The sequence below is a fragment of the Bubalus bubalis genome, chromosome 3 (assembly GCF_019923935.1).
Source record: "Bubalus bubalis isolate 160015118507 breed Murrah chromosome 3, NDDB_SH_1, whole genome shotgun sequence".
NCBI lineage: Eukaryota > Metazoa > Chordata > Mammalia > Artiodactyla > Bovidae > Bubalus > Bubalus bubalis.
The window spans coordinates 50,618,894-50,645,749 of NC_059159.1; the positions used below are offsets into that span (position 1 = coordinate 50,618,894).

A 26,856-nucleotide genomic window follows, 5' to 3' on the forward strand; every position below is an offset into this window, starting at 1 on the left:
GCAGCATATATAACACATAGGCTTTAGGCCTCCTTAGAATTGATAAAGACACAAGGCACATCTCATTCCTTGTGAGGCTATCAATTATCATTTGTGCACATTTACCAACAAAGGTCCATCTAGTCAAAGCTATGGTTTTTCCAGTAGTCATGTATGGATGTGAGAGCTGGACTATAAAGAAGGCTGAGCACCAAAGAATTGATGCTTTTGAACTGTGGTGTTGGAGAAGACTCTTGAGAGTCCCTTGGACTGCAAGGAGATCCAACCAGTCAATCCTAATTTCCTAAAGGAAATCAGTCCTGAATATTCATTGGAAGGACTGATGCTAAAGCTCCAACACTTTGGCCACTTGATGAGAAGAACTAACTCATTGGAGAAGACCCTGATGCTGGGAAAGATTGAAGGCAGGAGGAGAAGGGGATAACAGAGAATGAGATGGTTGGATGGCATTACCGACTCAAAGCACATGAGTTTGAGGAAGCTCCAGTAGTTGGTGATGGACAGGGAAGCCCAGGATGCTGCAGTCCATGGGGTCACAGAGAGTCAAACACGACTGAGGGACTGAACTGACTTGCAATGATAGAGGTTGATCTTTACACTGTTCCTCAGTGAATATTCCAATTTTCCAACCTGACTAAATTTGATCATGAAGTTGGCTCTCCAGTACTTTCATTTCAGACAGCACTGCCTTTATGAATATTGTTTGCTTTCAATTTACCCACAGCCTGTGCATATTATTTATGTCCAAAGGATTCTCTTATTTGGGGAAGTCTTTTGGATATAGGAAGTAGGGTTCTTTCTGCTCTGGATTTCTACAGCTGTGGGTTCAATCTTTTGGGGTTTTATGGTTTTATCCTCTACACACTCTATAACATTTAAAAACAAAACTAAATACCTGACATCAAAATTTTGACCACCAAAGACACTATCAAGAGCATGAAAAACATCCCCCACAAAGGGAGAAAATATTTGAAAATCATATATCCAACATGGGATTAATATCTAGAATATATAAAGAACTTGTTGTCGCTCAGTCATGTCCGACTCTTTGTGACCCCGTGGACTTCAGTCCACAGGCTCCTCTGTCCATGGGATTCTCCAGGCAAGAATACTGGAGTGGGTTGCCATTTCCTTCTCCAGGGGATCTTCCTGACCCAGGGATCAAACCCAGGTCTCCCGCATTGCGGGCAGATGCTTTAACCTCTGAGCCACCAGGGAAGCATAAAGAACTTGTACAACAACAAAAAAGCGAACAACTCATTTCAAAAACAAGAAAATACACCAATGACGGAGCACAGAAGAAGATGATCAACCATCACTAGCCATTAAGGAAATACAAATCAAAACTGCTATCCACTAGGGTGGCTAAAATAAGAAAGGCAAATAGGGACTTCCCTGGAGAATCCATCCTGCAATGCAGCGGATGCGGGTCGGATCTCTGGTTGGGGAACTAAGTTCCACGTTCCACAACAAACAAAGCCCGCAGGCCACAACAAAGATCCCATGTGCTGCAACTAAAACCCCACAGAGCCAAATAAAAAATAAACAGCAAAAACAAAGAAGAAGAAGAAAAAAGACAAATAACAAGTGTAGACAAGGTGATGGAAAAACTGCAATCTCATACACCGCTGGTGGGAGTGTAGAACAGTGCAGCCACTTAGGAAAACAATTTGGCAGTTCATCAAACTGTTAAACGTTGAGTGGACAGTGACTCCAGCCATGAAATTAAAAGAGGCTTGCTCCGTGGAAGGAAAGCTATGACAAACCTAGACAGCGTATTAAAATAAAAAGCAGAGATATCACTTTGCCTACAAAGTCCGTATAGTTAAAACTATGGTTTTTTTCAGTAGTCATGTACGGATGTAAGAGTTGGACCATAAAGAAGGAGGAGCACCAAAAAATTGATGCTTTCAAATTGCAGTGCTGGAGAAGACTCCTGAGAATCCACTGGACAGCAAGAAGATCAAACTCATCAACCCTAAAGGAAATCAACCCTGACTATTCACTGGAAGGACTAATGCTAAAGCTGAAGCTCCAATACTCTGGCCACCTGATGCAAAGAGCTGACTCACTGGAAAAGACCCTGATGCAGGGAAAGACTGAGGACAGGAGAAGAGGGTGGCAGAAGATGAAATGACTAGATAGCATCACTGACTCAATGCATATGAATCTAAGCAAACTCCAGGAGACAGTGAAGACAGGGGAGACTAGCGTGCTGCACTCCATGGGGTCACAAAGGGTTGGACATGACTTAGCGACTGAACAACACTCCAAGGTATATATCAAAAGAACTGAAAGCAGGGTCTTGGACAGATATATGTATACCAATGTTCCTAGAAGGATCATTTACAATAACCAAAAGGTAAAAACAATTCAAATGTCCAGATGAATAGATAAATGAAATGTAGTATATACATATTATCCAGCCATAAAAAGGAATGAAATCTGCTACATAACCTTGAAAACATTATGCTAAGTGAAATTAGACATGAAAGAATAAATATTGCATGATTTTGCTTGAGGTACCTAGAACAGACAAATTCAGAGATAGAAGTAGAATAAAGGTTATCAGGGGCTTGGGGGGGGGTGGCAGAAGTGAGGAGTTATTATTTAACAATTATAGAGTTTCTGTTAATGAACAAGTTCTTGAAATAGATACTGGTGATGGTTGCACAATATGAAATGTACTTAATGGCAGTGAAGTAGGCACTTTTAAATGGTTCAAAGAGTAAACTTCATACTATATACAGTGTACTATAGTAGTTTACTATAGTAATAATAAATCACTGAAGTCAGAAAAAAAATGACATATACACCCAAGTCTGTGAAGATGAGACAAAAATTCACATAAAACATTTCAGAAGTTCCTTACCATAAGGTCAAGACATAGTTGAAAGTACTAGACATAAAGCTATATTCCTATTACAATCAGCAATCATAATTGAGTACAATTTCACTTTCTCTCATATGTATGAGAAAAGTATATTTTATTTGTTAATATTAGGAATACACACACACAGCATTTAGAAAGGGTTTTACAGAAGTGCAAACATCAAATCAGTTTTCTTTTTTAAATCAGGAAATAATTGTGAAGGACTTAATAAATGTGAAAATTTTGAAAGGCTGAAAAATCCACTTGCAGTGTTTTCACTTGCATCAGTCAGTCAGTTCAGTCGCTCAGTCGTGTCCGACCCCATGAATCGCAGCACGCCAGCCTCCCTGTCCATCACCAACTCCCGGACTTCACTCAAACTCATGTCCATCGAGTCAGTGATGCCATCCAGCCATCTCATCCTCTGTCATCCACTTCTCCTGGCCCCAACCCCTCCCAGCATCAGAGTCTTTTCCAATGAGTCAACTCTTCGCGTCAGGTGGCCAACGTATTGGAGTTTCAGCTTTAGCATCATTCCTTCCAAAGAACACCCAGGACTGATCTTTAGAATGGACTGGTTGGATCTCCTTGCAGTCCAAGGGACTCTCAAGAGTCTTCTCCAACACCACAGTTCAAAAGCATCAATTCTTTGGCGCTCAGCTTTCTTCACAGTCCAACTCTCACATGCATACATGACCACAGGAAAAACCATAGCCTTGACTAGACCTACCTTTGCTGGCAAAGTAATGTCTCTGCTTTTGAATATGCTATCTAGGTTGGTCATAACTTTCCTTCCAAGGAGTAAGCATCTTTTAATTTCATGGCTGCAATCATCATCTACAGTGATTTTGGAGCCCAAAAAAATAAAGTCTGACACTGTTTCCACTGTTTCCCCATCTCTTTCCCATGAAGTGATGGGACCAGATGCCATGATCTTCATTTTCTGAATGTTGAGCTTTAAGCCAACTTTTTCACACTCCTCTTTCACTTTCATCAAGAAGCTTTTTAGTTCCTCTTCACTTTCTGCCATAAGGGTGGTGTCATCTGCATATCTGAGGTTATTGATATTTCTCCCGGCAATCTTAATTCCGGCTTGTGCTTCCTCCAGCCCAGCATTTCTCATGATGTACTCTGCATATCAGTTAAATAAGCAGGGTGACAATATACAGTCTTGATGTACTCCTTTTCCTATTTGGAACCAGTCTGTTGTTCCATGTGCAGTTCTAACCGTTGCTTCCTGTCCTGCATATAGGTTTCTCAAGAGGCAGGTCAGGTGGTCTGGTATGCCCATCTCTTTCAGAATTTTCCAGTTTCTTGTGATCCACACAGTCAAAGGGTTTGGCATAGTCAATAAAGCAGAAATAGATGTTTTTCTGGAATTTTCTTGCTTTTTCGATGATCCAGTGGATGTTGGCAATTTGATCTCTGGTTCCTCTGCCTTTTCTAAAACCAGCTTGAACAACTCCAAGTTCATGGTTCATGTAACTGCTAAAGCCTGGCTTGGAGAATTTTGAGCATTACTTTACTAGCGTGTGAGATGAGTACAATTATGTGGTAGTTTGAGCATTCTTCAGCATTGCCTTTCTTTGGGACTGGAATGAAAACTGACCTTTTCCAGTCCTGTGGCTGCTGCTGAGTTTTCCAAATTTGCTGGCATATTGAGTGCAGCACTTTCACAGCATCATCTTTCAGGATTTGAAATAGCTCAACTGGAATTCCATCACCTCCACTGGCTTTGTTCATAGTGATGCTTCCTAAGGCCCACTTGACTTCATATTCCAGGATGTCTGGCTCTAGGTGAGCGATCACACCATCGTGATTATCTTGGTCATGAAGATCTTTTTTGTACAGTTCTTCTTGGTCATGAAGATCTTTTTTTGTACAGTATTCTTGCCACCTCCTCAAGTGCCTGCTGCTGCTGCTGCTGCTAAGTCGCTTCAGTCATATCCGACTCTGTGCGACCCCAGAGACGGCAGCCCACGAGGCCCCCCGTCCCTGGGATTCTTCAGGCAAGAACACTGGAGTGGGTTTCCATTTCCTTCTCCAATGCATGAAAGTGAAAAGTGAAAGTGAAGTCGCTCAGTCGTGTCCGACTCTTTGCGACCCCATGGACTGCAGCCTACCAGGCTCCTCCATCCATGGGATTTTCCAGGCAAGAGTACTGGAGTGGGGTTTTCAAATGCCTATCTTCTAATAAATTCTTCTAATACATACTGAACCGCTATGCAGTATAGTTCTCTTGGACCTATAATTGTAACCTTCACTTACATTCCTACAAAGTTTGAGGTATGAGCCACATGTTATTTCAAGATTCAGATGAAGACACGGAAATGAAACTTAAAAGGTACAGTGGTCCCTTGGTATCTGTGGGGGACTGGTTCCAGAATACCAAAATCCACAGATGCTCAAGTCCTTTACATTAAATGGAGCAGTACAATGAATACAGTCAGTCCTCCTTATCAGTAGACACAAAACCCACAGAACACAGATGGCCAAGTGTGTATCTTACAAGAAAACTAAGAAATAACTATTGGTTTTATATAAAGTACAACACATCATAATCATGTAAAGACACCAATGACTGTAACCATCTGGTTCTCTTGTGCTGTGTGCTCAGTCACTGAGTCGTCTCTGACTCTGCGACCCCACCAGGCTCTTCTGTCCGCGGGGATTATCCAGGCAAGAACACTGGAATGGGCTGCTATGCCCTCCTCCAGGGAATCTTCCCAACCCAGGGATCGAACCCAGGTCTCCCACACTGCAGGCAGATTCTTTACTGTCTTAGCCACTAGATAACCCAAGAAATGCTGAACATCTACCTGTGCAAAGTGACTTTTTTTGAAAAAATATTCCTCAAGAAACTTGCACTCTAGCAGGAAGATTGAATTAATACACACAAAACACCACCATACATACGTAAAAATACTGAAATAATAAGTATACAAATTAAGAGTCACAGGAATTCAAGGGTAGTAAGCTCTGGATAGTTCAGTAATGTTCTAGAGAAGACAGGAAGATTTAGGCAAAGTCTGCTGCTGCTAAGTCGCTTCAGTCGTGTCCAACTCTGTGCGACCCCACAGATGGCAGCCCACCAGGCTCCCCCGTCCCTGGGATTCTCCAGGCAAGAACACTGGAGTGGGTTGCCATTTCCTTCTCCAATGCATGAAAGTGAAGTTGCTCAGTCGTGTCTGACTGACTCTTCGAGACCCCATGGACTGCAGCCTACCAGGCTCTTCCATCCATGGGATTTCCCAGGCAACAGTACTGGAGTGGGGTGCCATCGCCTTCTGCGAGGCAAAGTCTAGAAGTCCAAAAAGATGAGTAGAATGAGAACCATTCATACTCCAGCCTCATCACGCTTGTCCAACACTTCATACAATATAAAATTATTAAAATAGATGAAAGTAGAGAAAATGTCACCCAGGCAAATGACAGAAATTTGAAATGAGGAGAACCAACCAATTAGCCCAGATAATGCTTATTATGGAGAAGTTTAAATTTTTAAAGTAGGAGTAATATCAAATTGTGTAAATCATATGGAAAATATTCCTAAAAATTACATGGACTTCTGACATGACTTTTCCATTGTATCTATTCATACTAGTATTTACAGCTTATGAGAAGTATGAGTGTCTCAGAACCATTAAAACTTTTTGCTCATCTGTAAAAAGTGGGCACTCAAACTTAATCAAAGGTTCGAATTATAACACAAATTAGAAATCTACTAGTCCTTGCACATAAGGTTGTGTTTCTGTTTTCCTTCATATTTTCTATGAAGTGCTTCATGGATTCCGATAATTTTAGTTCAGAGCCAGTTTGTAACTCAATTTTAAATATTTATATTCCTGGAGCATTCAAATATTTGCATAAATGTCATGCAACAACCACAATTTATCCTGTAAAAATACAGTTTACCAGATTATTACTATTAGCTTTATTCTGTCAGCTTTCTTCATAAATCAAAAGGCACTAAGCTGGCCCATTCATTCTGTGAACATTTTAATATAAGCCCTGTCAGGTACCTTCTAGATCCCAGAGTTCTCATTCTCAAGCATTTCAGAACTCAACATAAAGTAGAGGTGACAATTAAACCAGCAGCTGTGATGCAGTGGAGTAACTACTACAGTAAAAGGGCATTATAGCAGGAGGGAAAGCAGGAGCAGCATCAGCGAAGGCTTCTGAGAGGACCTGATACCTGGGCTCAGTTTTGAGGGATGAGGATCTGATGAGGGAGCTAGTACAGGAAGAAAGATGCACATCAATTCATGTCAGCCTCTATGTCAGCTTCTAGAAATAAAAATAATACACATTGACCCTAATTTCAAGACACTAGTAATCTTCTCAAGAATTTACTTCATAGAGAAAAGCCTTAAAATTTGGCCTTAAAAATGAGTTTACACTCAACTTTTTAACAAATGAGTTCACTGTGCACAAAAAGGCAAATATTACATGATCCTATTTACACGAGACTCAAAAATAGGCAAACCTAATCTACAGTGACAGATGTCAAAACACTAGTTACCTCTGAGGGGTAGTGTTAACTGGGAGAGGGCAGGACGGAGCCTAGTGGGGTGTGGGAAATGTTCTTTTTCTAGATTTTACATGGTGGTTACTTGGGTACACATCTAAAATTTCATCAAGCTGTACAGTGAGACTTGTGCACTTAACTATATGTAAGTGATAAGAAAGCATTCCAACATCTAGGAAGCAGCATTTTCAAAGGTAAAGAGTATTCAGGCAAGGACCAAATCACAGAAACTACAAGTGCTTGCCATGCCAGAGTGACTTTAAACCATAGGGTACAGGTACATTTCATTGAAAGGCACTTGAGAATTTCAGAAAGACTATACTGGTGGAAAAATAAATAATGGATTGGAAGGGTATGAGATTAATAGTCCAGGAGACAGATGAAGGTCTTTTCTAAGGCAACAACTTTAAAGGTGGAAAAGGAACAGAAGATAATAAGGCAGCATCAAAGGGACATTGTGACTGATTAAATGTGAACAGAGTAAAGAAAGGAAAAGTCTCAACTGATGACTAGATTTCTGGCCTGGGCCCATGGGTAAATCGCAGACATATGCATTATAAAAGCAGATCTGTAGAAAAAGAAGTTGCATTTAATTTTACACTCTACTGAAACAAGAAATATGCTCCAATCAAAATGGAACATTTTTCTACGAGATGTTACTCACTGCCAAGTGTTCATTCAGATGATGTCTTATTTCTTTGTAATTTAAATATATTTGCTTGGTAATCACCCATCAACTTCTGTTTGAATCTCTAAGATGGTACCAGTGATATGACAATATAAAATGGATCCACCATTAGGTAATTCCTCCTTACTACACCTCCAAACTTATAAAGAATAGGCAATTTGTCCTTCCATAATCAGCTTTAAAGAGGTCGAGTCAACATCTGACAAAATGAATAACTTCTGATCTATAAAATTCCACACAGTGAAAGACTTCATTTATAGATGCTTACATAAACTAAAGAATTTCTAAACCAGATTTATTAATCCAACAACTGTTCTAAACCCATCACAGTTTCCCGCCACAGCTGCTCACCAACAGATTTCAAAACCAACTTTAAAGCAGAGCCAAAATGACATAATAACATGCCTAATACAACTAACCATTTTTTAAAAGTAAAAGATGCATTTAAATACAAATATACTATAGATATGAAAACATGAGTTTTAGGCCTCTGGGCACACACACACATATATTCAAACCAATCTTCCTCTAAAAATTCAATCTAGTTTTTAGAAAAGAATGCTTTGATATGCAATTCACTCATTCAACAAATATGTATTGAGGACTTCCCTGGTAGTACAGTGGGTAAGAATCCGCCTGCCAATGCAGGGCACACGGGTTCAATTCCCCTCTGGGAAGATTCCACATGCCACAGAGCAACTAAGCCCATGTGCCACAACTACTGAGCCCAAGTGCTACAACTACCGAAGCCTGTGCGCCTAGAGCCTGTGCTCCCCAAGAGAAGCCACTGCAAGGAGAAGCTCGTGCACCACAATGAAGAGTAGCTCCTGCTCGTCACAACTAGAGAAAGCCCAGCACAGCATCGAAGACCCAGTGCAATGAAAAATATATAAGTAATTCTTAAAAACAAAGAAACAACAAATCTATATTGAGTAGCTAATATATGATAGGCCCTGTGTAAGTGCTAGGGATACAGCAGTGAGTAAAACATACATGTCCCACCCTCGTGGAGTTTTATACCTTAGTACTAGTGGTCAGTTTTCATTCCAATCCCAAAGAAAGGCAATGTCATAGAATGCTCAAACTACCACACAATTGCACTCATCTCACACGCTAGTAAAGTAATGCTCAAAATTCTCCAAGCCAGGCTTCAGCAATACGTGAACCGTGAACTTCCTGATGTTCAAGCTGGTTTTAGAAAAGGCAGAGGAACCAGAGATCAAATTGCCAACGTCTGCTGGCTCATGGAAAAAGCAAGAGTTCCAGAAAAACATCTATTTCTGCTTTATTGACTATGCCAAAGCCTTTGACTGTGTGGGTCACAATAAACTGTGGAAAATTCTGAAAGAGATGGGAATATCAGACCACCTGACCTGCCTCTTGAGAAACCTATGTGCAGGTCAGGAAGCAACAATTAGAACTGAACACGGAACAACAGACTGGTTCCAAGTAGGAAAAGGAGTACGTCAAGGCTGTGTATTGTCACCCTGCTTGTTTAACTTATATGCAGAGTACATCCTGAGAAACGCTGGACTGGAAGAAGCATAAGCTGGAATCAAGATTGCTGGGAGAAATATCAATAACCTCAGATATGCAGATGACACCACCCTTATGGCAGAAAGTGAAGAGGAACTAAAAAGCCTCTTGATGAAAATGAAAGAGGAGAGTGAAAAAGTTGGCTTAAAGCTCAACATTCAGAAAACAAATCATGGCATCCAGTCCCATCACTTCATGGGAAATAGATGGGGAAACAGTGGAAACAGCATCAGACTTTATTTTTTGGGGCTCCAAAATCACTGCTGATGGTGACTGCAGCCATGAAATTAAAAAACACTTACTCCTTGGCAGGAAAGTTATGACCAACCTAGATAGCATATTCAAAAGCAGAGACATTACTTTGCCAACAAAGATCCGTCTAGTCAAGGCTATGGTTTTTCCTGTGGTCATGTATGGATGTGAGAGTTGGACTGTGAAGAAGGCTGAGCGCCAAAGAATTGATGCTTTTGAACTGTGGTGTTGGAGAAGACTCTTGAGAGTCCCTTGGACTGCAAGGAGATCCAACCAGTCCATTCTAAAGGAGATCAGTCCTGGGTGTTCTTTGGAAGGAATGATGCTAAAGCTGAAACTCCAGTACTTTGGCCACCTCATGTGAAGAGTTGACTCATTGGAAAAGACTCTGATGCTGGGAGGGATTGGGGGCAGGAGGAGAAGTGGATGACAGAGGATGAGATGGCTGGATGGCATCACTGACTCGATGGATGTTGAGTCTGAGTGAACTCCGGGAGCTGGTGATGGACAGGAAGGCCTGGCGTGCTGCGATTCATGCGGTCACAAAGAGTCGGACACGACTGAGCGACTGAACTGAACTGAGTAGTGGTATGTTGTCGTTTAGTTGCTAAGTCGTGTCTGATTCTGCAATTGCTTGGACTGTGGTCTGTCAGGCTCCCCTGTCCATGGGATCTCCCAGGCAAGAATACTAGAGTGAGTTGCCATTTTCTTCTTGAGGGGAATCTTCCTGACCCAGGGATTGAACTCACATCTCTTATGTCTCCTGTATTAGCAGGTGGGTTCTTTACCACTAAACCATATATGATCATGAAAACTGCATTCTAGGGCAATGTCTTCCTTCCACCCCAGTCTGATTACTACAATGAATCTTCCCTGAACCTTAAATTAAGACCCATATGACTGGAGATTAAGTGTTAGGATTATTCAATAGGAAATTCAAGATAATTAGTTGATTAAAACATAGAAGGCCTCTCGGATACTAAAGACTAGAGAACAATAATAATTTTAAGGGAAGCACCAGCTTAGGGCCTTCCCTGGCAGTCCAGTGGTTAAGACTCCAAGCCTTGACTGCAGGGGGGCACGGGTTCAATCCCTGGTTGAGAGACCAAGATGCCACACTCTGTGTGGTGTGGCCTCACCAAAATGGAAAAGTAAATCAAGAAAGAGGGAAGGAGGTATACAGACAACAGGATCCAACACAGGACAGCAGAGGAGATATCGGGACAGCAGCTAGGCTGGAAGCGCAAGGGCAAAACGTACAGACTGGAGCAGGCCAGAAGGCTCCAGGAAATGTTTTTTTCTAATATGGTGAACTGAGTGAACATCTGAGGTCTATTAACATATGGAATAGATTTAACATTTGGTGGCAACTCTGGGGGTTGAATTACAGTAAGCAGAAACCTACCAAATAAAAGCAATTAATAAGGAAATATTTAAGAGGAAATAAAGTGTACAGGAAAGGGAAAGTAATCATATTAATAGTATATTAAATAGCTTAGCTGAGAAGAGCACTTACAAAGGCCTAATATATAAACAGTTAACAACTATCTCTAAACAAAATTAAAATATACACACACTAAGAAGAGAAAATGGGAGGACAGGAGTACATATGTGTGTGTTGGGGACTGGTAGCAGTGTTAAAAAAAAAAAGCCAAGTCCTCATCATTTTATTTCAAGACATAAGGACCAAATTAATAAATTTAAAGTGTTCAAAGTATTGGCTGATGGCTGGATGAAAGCTGGGAGAGAGAATAACAGTACTATTGTTTCCATAACAAGCCCTGTAAAATCATTTGATTTAAAATTATGTGCATATATCATTGTGATAAAGATTAGAACTAAAAGACTAAGAGAAAGAAAGGCATTAGCTGTGGAGTGTACGAAAAACAAGCTTAATTTTTTTTTTAAAAGCTATTCATAAAATTTAGTTTAAAATCATTTGGATTATTTACAACCAGTGAGAATGCTCTATATGTTGATGTGAATTTTATTCTTGGCTTCCAAAGTAACTCTGTACAACACTTGAAGCATAAGTTTCCAACTCTAATCTCATATCCAGCAATAGAATGATACTTGTCATTATGGATGAAAAGTATATGAATATCAATGTATAAAAATAAACTGAAAATAAATCTCTTCCCAAAAAATCACTTCATTAACAAAATTACTAAATACTACGTATTACTAAAAGACATTCTTAAGTGTTCATAAACACAATACTGACTGCCATTCTAGTCTCTCAATGACTACTCAGGAATGTACATTATTAGATTAAATACCTGAACTAAACACACAAAATTATGTATTACTTTTAAGGATCCCATGTTTTTAACTACAATTCAAAACCTTTAGCAATTTTTTTCAAAGTTGATGAAAGGAAAAGAAATTCTGGGATGGATATATTGCTCAGCATACTCATCCCTGTCAGCACTTCACACTTCACCCTCCACAAACATTATGTGGTTCTCCAAATCTCCTCTCCATCATTTATATATTCACCCAATCATGCAATATTTGCTGAGCACAAAATACACCAGGTACTGAACTTATCTTGGTACTGGGAATGCAGCATCATGACTGACAATAAATATAACAATCACAAGTTGTGAACTATGCAGAACAGTGCAACACTGACAGAAGTGTAAGTATCATGTAAGTGTAAGTATCAGGTAAGAGGATACGAGAAGGCCCATCTGAGGCAATCAGAGCTGGGACTTCAGGTATGAAAAATGAGTCAGACATGGGAAAATTTGTAAACAGTTTTTCCAAGCTGAGAGGAAAACAGGTTGACAGGAAAGGGATGACAGGATCCCGTCTGAATTTTATGATTACACTGGCTGCTATGTAAAACTAGGAAACCACGTGAACTAGCAAGAGATGAAGGCAACTGAGAAGTGGCGGCGAAGATGAGCAGACGCTAACAGACGGGACTAGACAACAAACTGGGTGACAGACTCAAACTGGGGATAAGAGGATAGGTCAGATGGTGAAAGAGAGGAAGGGAGGGTGTCTATCGATTTTTGGCTTTAGGAACTGTGTTGGAATAGTGGTGCCACTTACTGTCACATGGAAGACTAGGAGAGGCCTAGCTTGATACAAGAGTCCTTCTCACAATGCAATCTCTCTAGACTCTTTTACAAGTTATGAGGAAAAGGCAAGACACCACAGCAGACCTTAAAAGCTTTTTTCTGCAAGGGGTAAGATGTTAACACAATCTAACTTTATAGAAATGAAACAGAAGGAGAACTTCCTCTGTAACACCTCACAGTTTTGCTCCTAATACTCCAACCACCATCAATTTTCCTGAACCTTGTTCACATGATAGTGATAAACATGGGATTTCTCTAAAATAAAGAGAGCCTTATATTAATATTAAATTCCTAATAAAAATGGGTGACAAGGGAAGGCCTTCATCTTTCAATAGATGGATCTTCTAACAGAAGGCCTCTGACTGTAACAGTAAATATCATAAAGCCGGTTTTGTCAGGTTTGGGGGTCAGTAATCAACTATCTACCTCCGACCTCCAAGAGCTCTTTCTTATTAAAAGAAAGGAAAGAGGCTGAGTAGGTGGCCCAGTTTAAACACAAATATCATGAAGCCCAAAAGGTAAAAACGGAAGCATAAACAAGCCCTGAAAAGAGAAGCCGCGCTTTCTGGAAACGGTTTGGAAAGAACTGTCATCAACAAAGATCTACTGTATAGCACAGAGAACTCTACTCAATTTCCTGTAATAATCTAAATGGGATAGGAATCTGAAAAAGAATAGATATATGTATACATGAATACTGAATCACTTTGCTGTTCACTGGAAACTAACACAACATTATAAATCAACTATACTCCAATGTAATCTTTTTTTAATGTACGATATAATTTAAAAAAAAAGAACATCTTAGCCTTCTCAGTACCACTATCAAACCACCAACTTTTAATTCACAAATAAAAATCTCTCCACCTCTGCAGCTGGCTAACAATGGAGTTTAAACTCTCATCATTAAACTCCAGTGCTCCAAAAACAGATTTTCTACAGCCACAGCAACAAAAATATTCACATTCCGAACTCTTCCAGTGACCTATCATAAAATCAAGGGCCAAAAACCTTCCCTGTCTCCTGAGAAAACACCTGGCTATAGGCTGGTCACAATATTCCCAACTCTAAGGAACTTACACATCTTTCTGGAAGGCAACCCTGAATGCTGTCACTGTGAAGTCTCACTAACCAAGCACAAAGGCAAACAATGAACAAGAAAAAACAAACAACAGCTGTCCAGTTTGGTAAATGGGGAGGCCGTTAACAGTCAAGTGATGTCACCTCATTCTGCTCATCCCCCCCAAATCCAGGGTTCACTGGTGTATTTATCTCCTCTTTGTCACTGACACTCCATATGGAGTGTCAAACTGGAGATTATGAAGAACAGTATCTTTATAACTACTTAGGTGACTACATATAAGCAAACTAATCCAGTGACTAAGACTCCATGCTCCCAATGCAGGGGTGCGACCCCATGGACTGGAGCCCACCAGGCTCCTCTGTCCATGGGGATTCTCCAGGCAAGAATACCAGAATAGGTTGCCACGCCCTCCTCCAGGGGATCTTCCCAACCCAGTGATTGAACCCAGGTCTCCAACCTTGCAGGCAGATTCTTCAGCATCTGAGCCACCAGGGAAGCCCCCAATGAAGGCGGGTAGGTTCAGTTCCTGGTCAGGGATCTAGAGCCCACATACTGATCTAGAGTGCACACACTGCAACTAAGACCTGGTACAGCCAAATAAATAATTTTTAAAAAAAAAAAACTGCTCTGTTTTTCTCCTTTACATATAATAACAGTTGATGAGGCATACTTGCAAAAGGCTAGACCTACCATTCCACACTAATGCTAGAGAGTTCACTGGTAAACTTAGCAAATACCGATGAAGGCAAATTGGTGTCTTAATAAAAGAGAACAGTGCATCCCAGAAAGTACCAACTGTGAAATTCAATTTCCATTTGCACAATGATATGTTACACTAAACCAGCTAACATCACATCAGGGTTAGTATAATACTAATGAAAATTTAATATTAATACTATAAAACATGGAGGATAAAATTTTGGTTGAAGAGTCAATGTCTTAGAGCACATAAGGGTTGGTGGGTAAGAAAAATGGGAAGCTTTGCAATCTTCAACTATTCCATGCTTAATTATTTCACTAGCAAACACAATGACCTTTAAGTGCTAAATTCTTTAACAAACAATTATTGAGCACACACTATGAAATGAGTATGGTGGCAGGGCACCTCCAGGTCACCAAATACTCCCACACACTTTGCACTCCCACAGCACTCCCTTCTATAGTACTGTAGCACTTAATATATTGTGTTAATTATTTATAAATTTAATACATAAAACATTTAGAAGTTATTATGCCCATTATCAAATAAACACAAAAAAAGAATCTTAAAATAGAATTCCTAATATTTTATTTCCACCTCCCATGGATAGTCCTACATACACTTTGAAGTATATACTGTATATTTCAGTGGTGAGCACTGACCCAGGTTATAAGTGAGGGGGTCTCAGTCATCTCTGTTCCTTCAATGTCTAAGTAGCCAATGCTCAGTAAAAAGTTGCTGAATGTATGAGCAAAGAGACACTTCAAAACGTGAATCCACAACAAAATTTTCTGACATCACCTAGCTGCTTAGTCTAATATAACTGCCAAATTCTACTCAAAGAAAAGGATTGGAAGAAATTTACCCACTGTATTGTATTACCACAATTTAAAAGCTAAGGTGGCTCAGATGGTAAAGGGTCTGTCTACAATGCGGGAGACCCGGCTTCGAAGATCCCCTGGAGAAGGAAATGGCAATCCACTCCAGTACTATTGCCTGGAAAATCCCATGGACAGAGGAGCCTGGTAGGCTACAGTCCATGGGGTTGCAAAGAGTCGGGCACGACTGAGCAACTTCACTTAAGGACAATTTTAATTTAGCCAATTCTTACTTAAAAAAAAAAAAAAAAAGCCTTATAATTCTGTTTCCAGAATGATGCAAGGAAAGGAGGAGCATGAAAAAAGAATTAAAAAACTGGAGAAGATATTCTGAGTTCTGAAATGCTCTAAACTGCAACTCCTTTTTTTTTTTTTAATGCTATGCTCCAAGCATTTAGAATACATTTTTAGGAATACACGGCCAAAAACTTAATGCAATAAAGAACTGAAGTAAAGAGATGCAGAACTTATCTGCTAAAATTTTCACTATCCATAAAATATAGTAAGTATATTATACTTTAGATAATATATGCAATTTAACTAGAGTCAAGCCTTCAAGGGAAAGCTTGTGTTCTATTTAAGAAAAATAGAGATACAAGCCAAAAATAAAAGCTACCACTAATACATCTCCTTTGAAAAAAGAAAGATTAAGGTATACTTTAAGGAAACCATTAATTTTTATTAAGCTGATATACAGTGTAGCTGAAATAGTATCCAAAAGCAATCTTCTAATTTCGAGAGCTTCTGAAACGTAAACAAGAAGTCACCAGACTGCCCTTTCACTCAGGTCCAGTAGGTGTTATCTGTCGTTAACACCGCATTTCCAAGGCCCCATTCTGCAAGATAAACAGCCCTTAACTCCATATTTGAAGGTGGCAATACATACTTGACTTTTTTTTTTAATACCACCTAATTATGGTTCGGCATTATTTAGGGCTCACTACTTTTAAGTAAAGCCAAGCAAGTAGGTATTTCAGTAGTTTGTCAAGTTAGCTTTTTACTTGTACAATGATTCATATAACACACATTGTGTATTTGTCCTATCACCCTCCCCATTCACCTTATACAATATAAGCAAGCAGCTAAGACTAACAAATGTAAGTTTTAGTACCTATTTAGATTATTCACATGCCTCAAAAAAGTTCTCAAACTATTTTCTAGCTCTATCAAAAGCTTTATAAATTCCTTCTACAAGCTTACTAAAAAAATTCTATATCAAAGTCTGACATTTAACAAACAGTATCATAATCAAAAGAATTACCCACTTTATTTATTTTTATTTATTTAAAAAGCTCATCTCTTCTCAATGTTATGTGGCAGCCTAGATGGGAGGGGAGTTTGGGGGAGAATGGATATAGGCGTCTGTATGGCTGAGTCTTTTCCCTGTTCGCCTGAAGCTATCACTTTCACAATTAACACTGTTAACCGGCTATACCATAATATAAAATAAAAAGTTGTTTTAAAAAAAAAGCTCCTGGTTTACATTTAGAAATGCTGTTTAATCAACAGCTTGCTTCTCTTTCTTGCCTTAATTTTCCTCTGCAGCAAAAATGATAAAACATAAATTCAAACAAGTTTAATAAGATTTTAACAAATATTTTGCTACCTTTTCAAAGATACGTTTTAAAATTCAACAAGCAGACACTGTCTAACAAACTGAACAAAGACCTTCAGTCAAATCAGTTTAAAATACACCAACTGTTAATTTCCTTTATATTTACAACTGTAGAATCTTACTTTATATGTGGCTAGAGTTAGATAAAAGTTTAATTTCAGAATTCCTTAATGTCAGCTAAATCACCCTCAAACTTAAAACACCTCTAAACCTTGAAGCTGTAAATCAGTTTGACTGAAGTCCTCTTTCATGCCATGTAAGCCATTGCCTAATTGAGGCCAGACCTGTCAGGCTCAACAGCATCCCGGAAATGACTAGCCTACTAGAGCTGGAAACACATCAAGAATTTGCAATATTTCTCATATTGAAGCAAGGAAAAAAGTTCAAGCAAGATTGCCCATAAGAACAATCAGTATACTGTTTCACAGGATGAAAAAAGACCTAAAAGGTGTATTTTTGTTATTCTGGTCATTTCCCAAGAATATATCAAAATTCTGTATGTAATTTCAGGTGATGGCCCAATGAACTTACCCTTTCCTTCCAACATACGAACAAGAGTTCGCTACTAAATTCTCATATTGAATGCCTGTCTTGAAATCTAGTTTTTTTCTTCAGCTACTAATACCATCACCTGGAGCATTGCTGGTTTCTTGACTTAGAAACCTGTTAACAATAATGCCTAACATCTAAGCTGCTTAATGTTTTTTTTTTTACTTTTTACCAAGAAATACAAGCGCAAGCGTGCGCGCGCGCGCACACACACACACACACACACTCTTTCTCTCAAATCCCAGTCATGAAAAATTAAGTCACATTCCGGCCATAAACTGAGCAATAGACACTTCCAGTTAGCGTGTGCTTTAGTGATCATGGACAGTGGTATCAGATTAAGTGGTAGGGGGTTGGGGCTGCTAACAACATACTGTGCATCAGAGCCAATAAGCTGCAGGCTAGAACCGGCAGCAAGAAGGCCCGTCTCTAAAGGGAGCTATAACACAATATTAGAATGCTGGATTTCCGAATGCCATTTTATGGGGAGGGAGGGGAGGCGAACAGGGGATCAAGTGTAATGAAAGGTTCTGACCAATGTCTGAGGCGATGAAACCGAAGACAAGGTCTTGTGGCAACACCAGCTGTCCAGTCTCATCTCACCTCAAACACAACTCAATTTCAGGTCGTTCTCATCAAAGTCAGCCGCTCAAAGGGTGAGGGGGTGGCAGGCAGTGGATGGTGACAGCCCCCCCAAGAGACTGGCAAAAAGCCCTTGGAAACGGCAGAGACGGCACACAACTGGAAGGGGCTTCTGCTAGCGAAGAGAGAGCATTGCAGCCGCCTTCCCCCTGCCTTCCAGCCAGGGCTGTTAGTTACGAGGTTAGGATGTCGCTGGAGGGTTTATGAACGAGTGATAGGAGAAAATGGCAGTAAAGGATAAGGGGGGCTGGAAAGGGCTGGTGCCACCCAAGGAAAAAGGGGAGGAGGACTTCCCTGGACACATCCAGAACAACGCCACCAGAGAGCACCGTCAGCGCCCTGCCAGCGCCTGACACCCCTCTCTCTGGGAAAGCTTCGCCCCCGTCCACACGATCTCAATCCCCAAACACTGCTCCCACCCGACTCTGCTCCCCCGCAAAAATCCCCATCGTGGCCTCCTTTCCCTTCCGCCTCAGGCGCCCCACGCCCTCAAGCTCCCCTCCCCTTCCCGGTCACCCACCCTCCGGGCGGCCCGTCGCCGGCCTCCCCGGCAGCTCGCCCAGACCCCTCCCCCCCCTCACCTCTCCTCAGCGCCTCCTCGTAGCTGAGGAATCCGATCCGTGACTCCTTGGCGCCCATGCTCCCTTCATCCCCTCGGCCGGGGGTCGGAGCCCGCTCTCGCCCCCACCCCCCTCCCGCCTTCTCCTCGGCGTCCCTGGCTGACGGTGTCTGCGTCCCCCGGTCCCCACCTCCCCCAACACTAACAAGTGCGGCTCCTGCCCCGGCGGCTCCTCCCGGCCGCCGCCACCGCCTCCATGCCGAATCACGTGACCCGCTCCCACCCCGCCCCCTTCCCCTCCCTCTTACTCCGCCCTTCTCTCTCCTCCCCTCCCCTCCCTTCCCTCCTCACGCCCTCTTCCCGCCCCCTCCCTCCCGCCTGCCCCGCCGAGGGTCACCTGACCCGAGGCCGGGGATTGTTCCGGGTAATGGCCGCCAGGGGCCACCCACTCCGCCCCGCCTCACGCTTGCCGCGCGCAGGGCGTAGGGGCGGGGTCAGACCCTGCGCGTAACGCATCATCGCCACCTTCCGGCCAATCCGAAGCCGCAAGGCCCAGGGGCCTCCGCCCGCCTGAGGGGTGGTGACTTCCGGGGCGCTTGAGGCCGTCCTCCCGCCCACAAGTTGTGGTACTCGCTGGGCGGGGTCGTAACCCTTGACGGTTGGTCTGACTGTGGCCCAGAGCCGTCTTGAAAGAGAAATGGAATCTTAGGGAGCCGGGGTCCGAGGGGTGCGGTTTGTGAGATACAGGAACGGGTGCGGTTCGTGAGAGGAACGGGCAGAAGAGGCATTCTAGACGTTAAGGACATTTTTGATTAGGAAGTAAGTTGTGAAAGGAAAGGAGACTTAAGGGTTTCACTAGAGAATTTTCCATCCTAGTGGAGTGATTCTTAAGGAAAGTGAATCTTGTGACAAAATTTAGAACATCTTCCTTTTAGCTGTATCCCATCCCCCGAGCCTTTGACGCCGGATTTTCTTTCACTTACGCAGAGCCAATTTGCCCCTGGGCGCATCCTGCTCTGCGCCTGCCTCTAGTACATAGCCTTTGGAAGCTGTTGTGCAAAAGCTTAGCTTATCTGCTAGAGTTGCTCCCCACCAGAAACGTGAGCGTTACTAGACTGATAAGAGAGTTCCTTGCGCTTTTCTTTATTATTTTTAAATTGTGTTAAAATATAAATTTGCCATGCTAATCATTTTTAAATATCTCAAGAGCAGAATCACACAGTATTTCCCTTTTTGTGATTGGTTTATTTCATTTAGCATAGTGTCCTCAAGATCTGTCCACGTTGCAGCACAGTAGCAGAATTTCCCAGGTTTACCATGTGATCCAGCACTTCAGTTGTGATTATATACCCAAAAGAATTGAAAACCAGGACAGGAACAGATACTTACATCTCCGTGTTTATAGAACATTGTTCAAAATAAGCAAAAGGTAGAAGCAATGCAAGTGTCGCATCAACTGGACAGATGAATAAGTAAATACAGTGTATGCCTACAATGGAATAAATTCAGTTCCTTACTTTTTTTAATTCAGTTTGTCTGGATACGAACACACATTTGTTTGAAAAATAATCATTTGAATTAGATTAGATTTAAGATGATAGTAATTCAGGGACAGCAAAAGGATTTTAGTTCCTAAAGTCAACATTATAATATGCCCTGCTAGAGAGAGAAGGTAATAACTCTTTACTCATCTTTCCTGGCAGACCAGATCAGCAGCCTGGCATTAGTCACAGTGCTGCCCTTTCCAGTTCACTGTGAGGTAGTTAATTTTAAGGCCTCAGATTAGCTTCACTACTAAAAGGCCATGAATAAGGGGGTTGGGAATGTACTTCAAAGCCTTTAATTTCCAGGTGATTAGTTCGGCTCAAACGCAGGTTTTCAGACAAAACAACTCAGTCATCTTCAGCCTGCAGTAGATGATCATTATTAATGGGAAGTGACTCTTAAGAAAGGGCTCAACTGTGGGAGAAAAGACCCTCAAGAGTTTAATTACAACATACCTTGGCTTTATTACTGTCCTAAATAATCAGTACCTAAAGGCGACCTTGCTGTAGAAAGGACAGCCCTGGGTGATTATCTACCCACTTGATTTACAGTAGAACTGGAAGCAAATTGTTTTATCTCTTTTTAGTACCTGCCCCACTTGAAAGGTGGGATTGGGTTGGAATTAATCTATCTCATGAAATAGTAAATTATTATAAAATAGGAAAGAATAGACTGTAAACTACATAATGAAAGATTTAGAGCAGTACTAATACACAGGAACCTTTAAGATTTCTTCCTTGGGTTTAGGCCCAGCTTCCCCTAGGGTCATAAAAATTTTCACTTCATTACGGGGTTTATGGTGGATTAGGTAGTACTCAAAATTATGGGTTGAGAGAGAAAACTAGGAAATACTATTTCTCCGTTGTTTAAGGTCATTTAAACATTATTGAAGGTAGTGAAGCAGATAGTTATGTCTGATGGGAATTTTAAATGTTACTGCTAAGTTGCTTCAGTTGTGTCTGACTCTGCAACCCCATAGACTGTTAAACTGGGATTAAAACCTGCCTTTTGGTTTGTATTAGGCTTCCCTGGTAGCTCAGACGGTAAAGCATCTGCCTACAATGAGGGAGACCTGGGTTCAATCCCTGGGTTGGGAAGATCTCCTGGAGAAGGAAATGGCAACCCACTCCTGGAAAATCCCATGGATGGAAGAGCCTGGTAGGCTACAGTCTATGGAGTCACAAAGAGTCGGACACGACTGAGCGACTTCACTTTCTTTTCTTTCTTTGGTTTGTATTACACCGTCTCAGGCAGTCAGATGTTAAACATAACCTCTATTATAACTTAAAATTGATATAGCACTTAAGTTTGATGGTGTAGAAAATCTAAAGTCTACCTGTCATGGTGAAAAGAATTGTATTAATCATTTAGTTTCTTCTGTTTCGTTATCTTTCACTTAATCCACTGAAGAGTTGGCCAGCCCCCTGACTTTAAGCATTAGATGGCGCTTGAGGAACCATTGCTTTACCTATGATTATATGTCTGTGAAAGCGTTAACCAAAGGAAGATGCATGGGAGATTGGTATGTAATTTATTCTTCCAGTTGGGGAATCTAAATGACAGTGTTCCTCAGATTATACTCCCAGAAAATTGGCACAGAAATAGGGCAGAGTCATTCTAGTAATTTCCAAAGAAGTATAAGTCACAGACAAGGAGGTCAATATAATAAAGGGTAGAGCAGCACCTGACTTATGTTTAACTGGATTACCACAAAGTGAGGCCCACACTGTATGAAATATGACTGCACAATAAGAGAATTGATTTTCCAGATTTAGGGACTTAGACTTCCCTGGTGGTCCAATGCAAGGGCCCTGGGTTGAATCCCTGGTCAAGGAACCTGATCCCACATGCTGCAACTAAAACCTGGTGCAGACAAATAAAAGTTTTAAAATTAAAAGAATTAGGGACTTGTCACCTGTGGTAACACAGTAGGAGATTGTGATTGTGTGTGTGTGTGTGTGTGTGTGTGTATGTGTGTGTATTTTTGGGGGGCTCCTCCTCACAGCTTGCAAGATCTTAGTTCTCTGGGGTTACAGCAGTGAAAGCACCAAATCCTAACCACTGGACAGCCAGGGAATTCCCTACTTGTATTGTACTTCTATTTAAAGCAGTTAACCTTTAAAAAAAATTTTTTCCTGGCCACATGCTTCCGGGCCTGGAGGATCTTCGTTTCCCTACCAACCAGGGATCAAACCTGCGACCCCTGCATTAGGAGCACCGAGTCTTAACTATTGGACTGCCAGAGAAGTCCCTAAGCTATTTTCAATGAAAGTACTATCAGTCATTGTAAAAAAAAAATTTCTATCAGTACAAAAGTATATCTAAAGCAAAAGGTCACACTCACTGTTTCAAAGGAGAAGTGTGTAATCTTACCAGTTTTCTGGGACTACACCCACCATATTTTTCATGCATATAACATTTGCATCTACACTCCCTTTATTTTTACACATATTATTCATAGTCTACATATTGATCTGAAGTTTCTTTTTTCACTCAACTGAATATTCCAGACTTTTTTTATCTCAGAATGCAGCTCTATCTTAATCTTTTTAAAGATGCCAATTTTGTGTATTTAATGTATAATTAACCAATTATCTATTGATGAACATTAGATTGTTTCGAGTGTTTCAATATTACAAGTACTGTTGCAATAAACACCCTAGTAAATATATACCTTTTTACATGTGTCAGTGTATGTGTAGATGGAATTCCCAGAAATGCAATGGCAGAGAATGAATATGAACCTTTTAAGTTTTAATTGTTGTTGTTGTTCAGTTACCCAGTCATGGCAGACTCTTTGTGATCCCATGGACTGCAGCATGCCAGGCTGCCCTGTCCCTCACCATCTTCCAAAGTTTTCCCAAGTTCATGTCCACTGCATCAGTGATCCCATCCAGCCATCTCATCCTCTGATGCCCTCTCCTCTTTTCTGCCCTTAATCTTTCCCAGCATCAGGGACTTTTCCAATGAGTTGGCTGTTTGCATCAGGTGACCAAAATACTGGAGCTTCAGCATCAGTCCTTCCAATGAATGTTCAGGGTTTATTTCCTTTAAGATTGACTGGTTTGATCTCCTTGCTGTCCAAGGGACTCGCAGGTGTCTTCTCCAGCACCACAGTTCAAAGGCATCAGTTATTTGGTGCTCTGCCTTCTTTATGGTCCAGCTCTCACAACCATACGTGACCACTGGGAAGACCATAGCCTTGACTATATGGACCTTTGTCAGCAGAGTAACGTCTCTGCTTTTCAACATGCTGTCTAGATTTGTCATAGTTTTCCTGCGAAGAAGGAATCATCTTCTGATTTCATGGCTACAGTCACCAGCTGCAGTGATTTTAGAGTCCAAGAAGAGGAAATCTGTCACTACTTCTAGCTTTTCCCCCTCTATTTGCCATGAAGTAATGGGGCCAGATGCCATGATCTTAGTTTTTTAATATATAGTTTTAATCCAGCTTTCTCACTCTCCTCTTTCACCCTTATCAAGAGATTCTTTAGTTCCTCTTCCCTTTCTGCCATTAGAGTGATATCATCCACATGTCTGAGGTTGTTGATGTTTCTCCTGCCTATCTTGATTCTAGCTTGTAACTCATCCACCCAGGAATTTCTCATGATGTGCTCAGTGTATTGGTTAAATAAACAGGGTGACAACAGACAGCCCTGTCATACTCCTTTCCCAATCCTGAACCAATTAATTGTTCCGTACAGGGTTCTAAATGTTGCTTCTTGACCTGCATACAAGTTTCTCAGGAGACAGGTAAGATGGTCTGGTATTCCCATCTCTTTAAGAGTTTGCTATAAGAGTTTCCACAGTTTGTTATGATCCACGCAGTCAAAGGCTTTAGCATAGTTGATGAAACAGAGGTAGATGTTTTCTGGAATTCCCTAGCTTTCTCTATCATCCAGTGACTTTAGATCTCTGGTTCCTCTGCCTTTTCTAAACCCAGCTTGGACATCTGGAAGTTCTTGGTTCACATAATGCTGAAACCTAGCATGAAAGATTTTAAGCATGACCTTAGTATCATGGGAGATGAGTGCAATTGTCCAATGGTTTGAACATTCTTTAGTAATACCCTTCTTGGGAATTGGAATGAGGATTGATGTTGTCCAGTCCTTGGTCACTGCTGGGTCTTCCAGATTTGCTGACATAATGAGTGCAACACTTTGATAGCATTATCTTTTAGGGTTTTGAATAGCTCTACTGGAATTCCATTACATCCAAAAACTTTGTTCACAGCAGTGGGCCTGCCCACTTGACTTCCCCCTCCAGAATGTCTGGCTCTGGGTGACTGACCACACCATCATAGTTATCCAGTTCATTAAGATCTTTTTGGTACAGTTCCTCTGTGTATTCTTTCCATCTGTTCTTGATTTCTTCTTCATCTACTAGGTCTCTACCATTTATGTCCTTTATTATGCCCATCTTTGGGCGAAATGTTCCCTTGATATTTCCAATTTTCCTGAAGAGAGCTCTAGTCTTTCCCCTTCTGTTGTTTTCCTCTATTTTTTATGCATTGTTCATTGAAGAAGGCCTTCTTGTCTCTCCTTGCTATTCTTTAAGTTTTAATAGATGTTACCAGGTTGCCTGCCTAAAAAGTTAGAGCAAGCAGATGAGGCAAGCCAAGAAATGGGACAGGAGGGCCCATGAGGCAGCTGGTCAGGTCCTAGCTCATCTGTGCCCCAGACACCCAGTCCCTTGTACACCCACTTCTTCATACATTCTCTCCCTAAATGCAGATTCTTCAGATGCAAATAGGAAGAGATTCAAACTGAAACTCAACTCCTCCAAAACAACCCATCAGCAAGCACTGTAGGATTCCACTCCAGTGGGGATCCTGGGGTTGACAACTCATGGACCAAAGTGGACATCAGTGTCAGGGGCTGTGGGAGGGAATGGGGAGTGAGACTTTCATGGTTGTGGAATTTTGGTCTTACAAGACACAAACTTGGGATGGTGGTGCTCTGTGAGAAGGAGAATATATCTGATTCTTCAGAAACATGCACTTAAATTGGTGATGATGGTAAAGGGTAAGTGAAAGTGAAAGTTGCTCAGTCATGTCCAACTCTTTGCAACCCCATGGACTATACAGTCCACGGAATTCTCCAGGCCAGAATCCTAGAGTCAGTAGCTTTTCCCTTTTCCAGGGGATCTTTCCAACCCAGAGATCAAAGCCAGGTCTTCCACATTGCAAGTGGATTCTTTACCAATTGAGCCACAAGAGAAGTCCCCGAAGGGTAGGTGGTGTGTGTATTATTTCACTTAAATTCTTAAAATGAAAAAAAGTTGGATCAATTTACATTCTAATTTAAAAAACAAAAACTAAAAAAAAAATATTCTAATCAAGATTATCTGAGAAAGTCAATTTCCCCTCATCCTTTTAACATTAATATCAGTTTAAGGTGATTTTTGTTATTATCATTTACCTATTACAAAGCCAAGGAACAAAGAATTGAATCGCTGCTTTTGTAGACATGAAATTCACTTTCATTTTAAACCTGGACAAAATATTTGAAGAATGACTAAAGAGATATCATTCTCTGCTCAGCAGTTAGAGATGTTTCTCTTTCCTACTTACCATTCTTAAAAAGATGCCTAAAATTGTCAAGATTTCTGCAGGGCCTTCCCCTAAGGGCTTCCAACTCTTCAGATACCTAAGCTGAAACTAAGAATGGGAAAGAAAATGTTCAGTGAGGACCTTAACTTAGACCCACTCTAGAAGTTCTCTTTTCAGTCTCTGGGCAAACATTTCATGTTACTCACTGAGCCTCTGTAAGTGTTTACACTTGATAGTGCTCCTCTGTTGTTTTCCTCCAATCCAACTGCAATGAAGTTGTACTTGTGTGTTTTTTTTTTTCATTAATAATTTATATCGGTTAGGAAATAGGTCTCATGCAAGGACCACCAGTCACCCAAAAGGCTGCTTTTTCTTGTTAGCTACTGAAAAATCAAACAGCTTCTTTGTAGTCTTTCTGATCTTCTTATTCTTTATATTATGGCAACTCCGTTGTACTCTTAGGCCAGCCTTTTACAGCATAATAGAAACTACAAGTTTGAGATTAAGCCATTAATTGAATTCCACTCAGCAATGAAAACAGAATAATACAGAATCCAGCTCTGAACAGATAGGATATATCTTACTTCAATTTCTAGGTTCTAAATAGCTTTGTCAAGTCATCCAAAGTCCAGCTTATCAGTCTAATATGCTTTCTTAGATATCTGAGAAATACCAAAGGTACCTCTGACCTTTGATTTCTTCATCTAGTAGATGAGTGATTTAAACTCAAACAGGCTTTTTTTCAGATCTTAAATTCTATTATCTTAT

General features: G+C 41.0%; 1 protein-coding gene across 1 annotated transcript in view; it reads right to left on the reverse strand.

Moving 5' to 3' along the window:
* USP32 (ubiquitin specific peptidase 32) overlaps positions 1 to 19,315 on the reverse strand; it is a 206,848-nt gene extending 187,533 nt beyond the window's left edge. Inside the window, exon 1 of the mRNA XM_006065464.4 lies at positions 19,015 to 19,315. Within this exon, the coding sequence (XP_006065526.2) occupies positions 19,015 to 19,072 (58 nt within the window). The 5' untranslated portion in view covers positions 19,073 to 19,315. The remainder of the gene's footprint in view (positions 1 to 19,014) is intronic.
* Between the last annotated feature and the right edge of the window lie 7,541 nt (positions 19,316 to 26,856).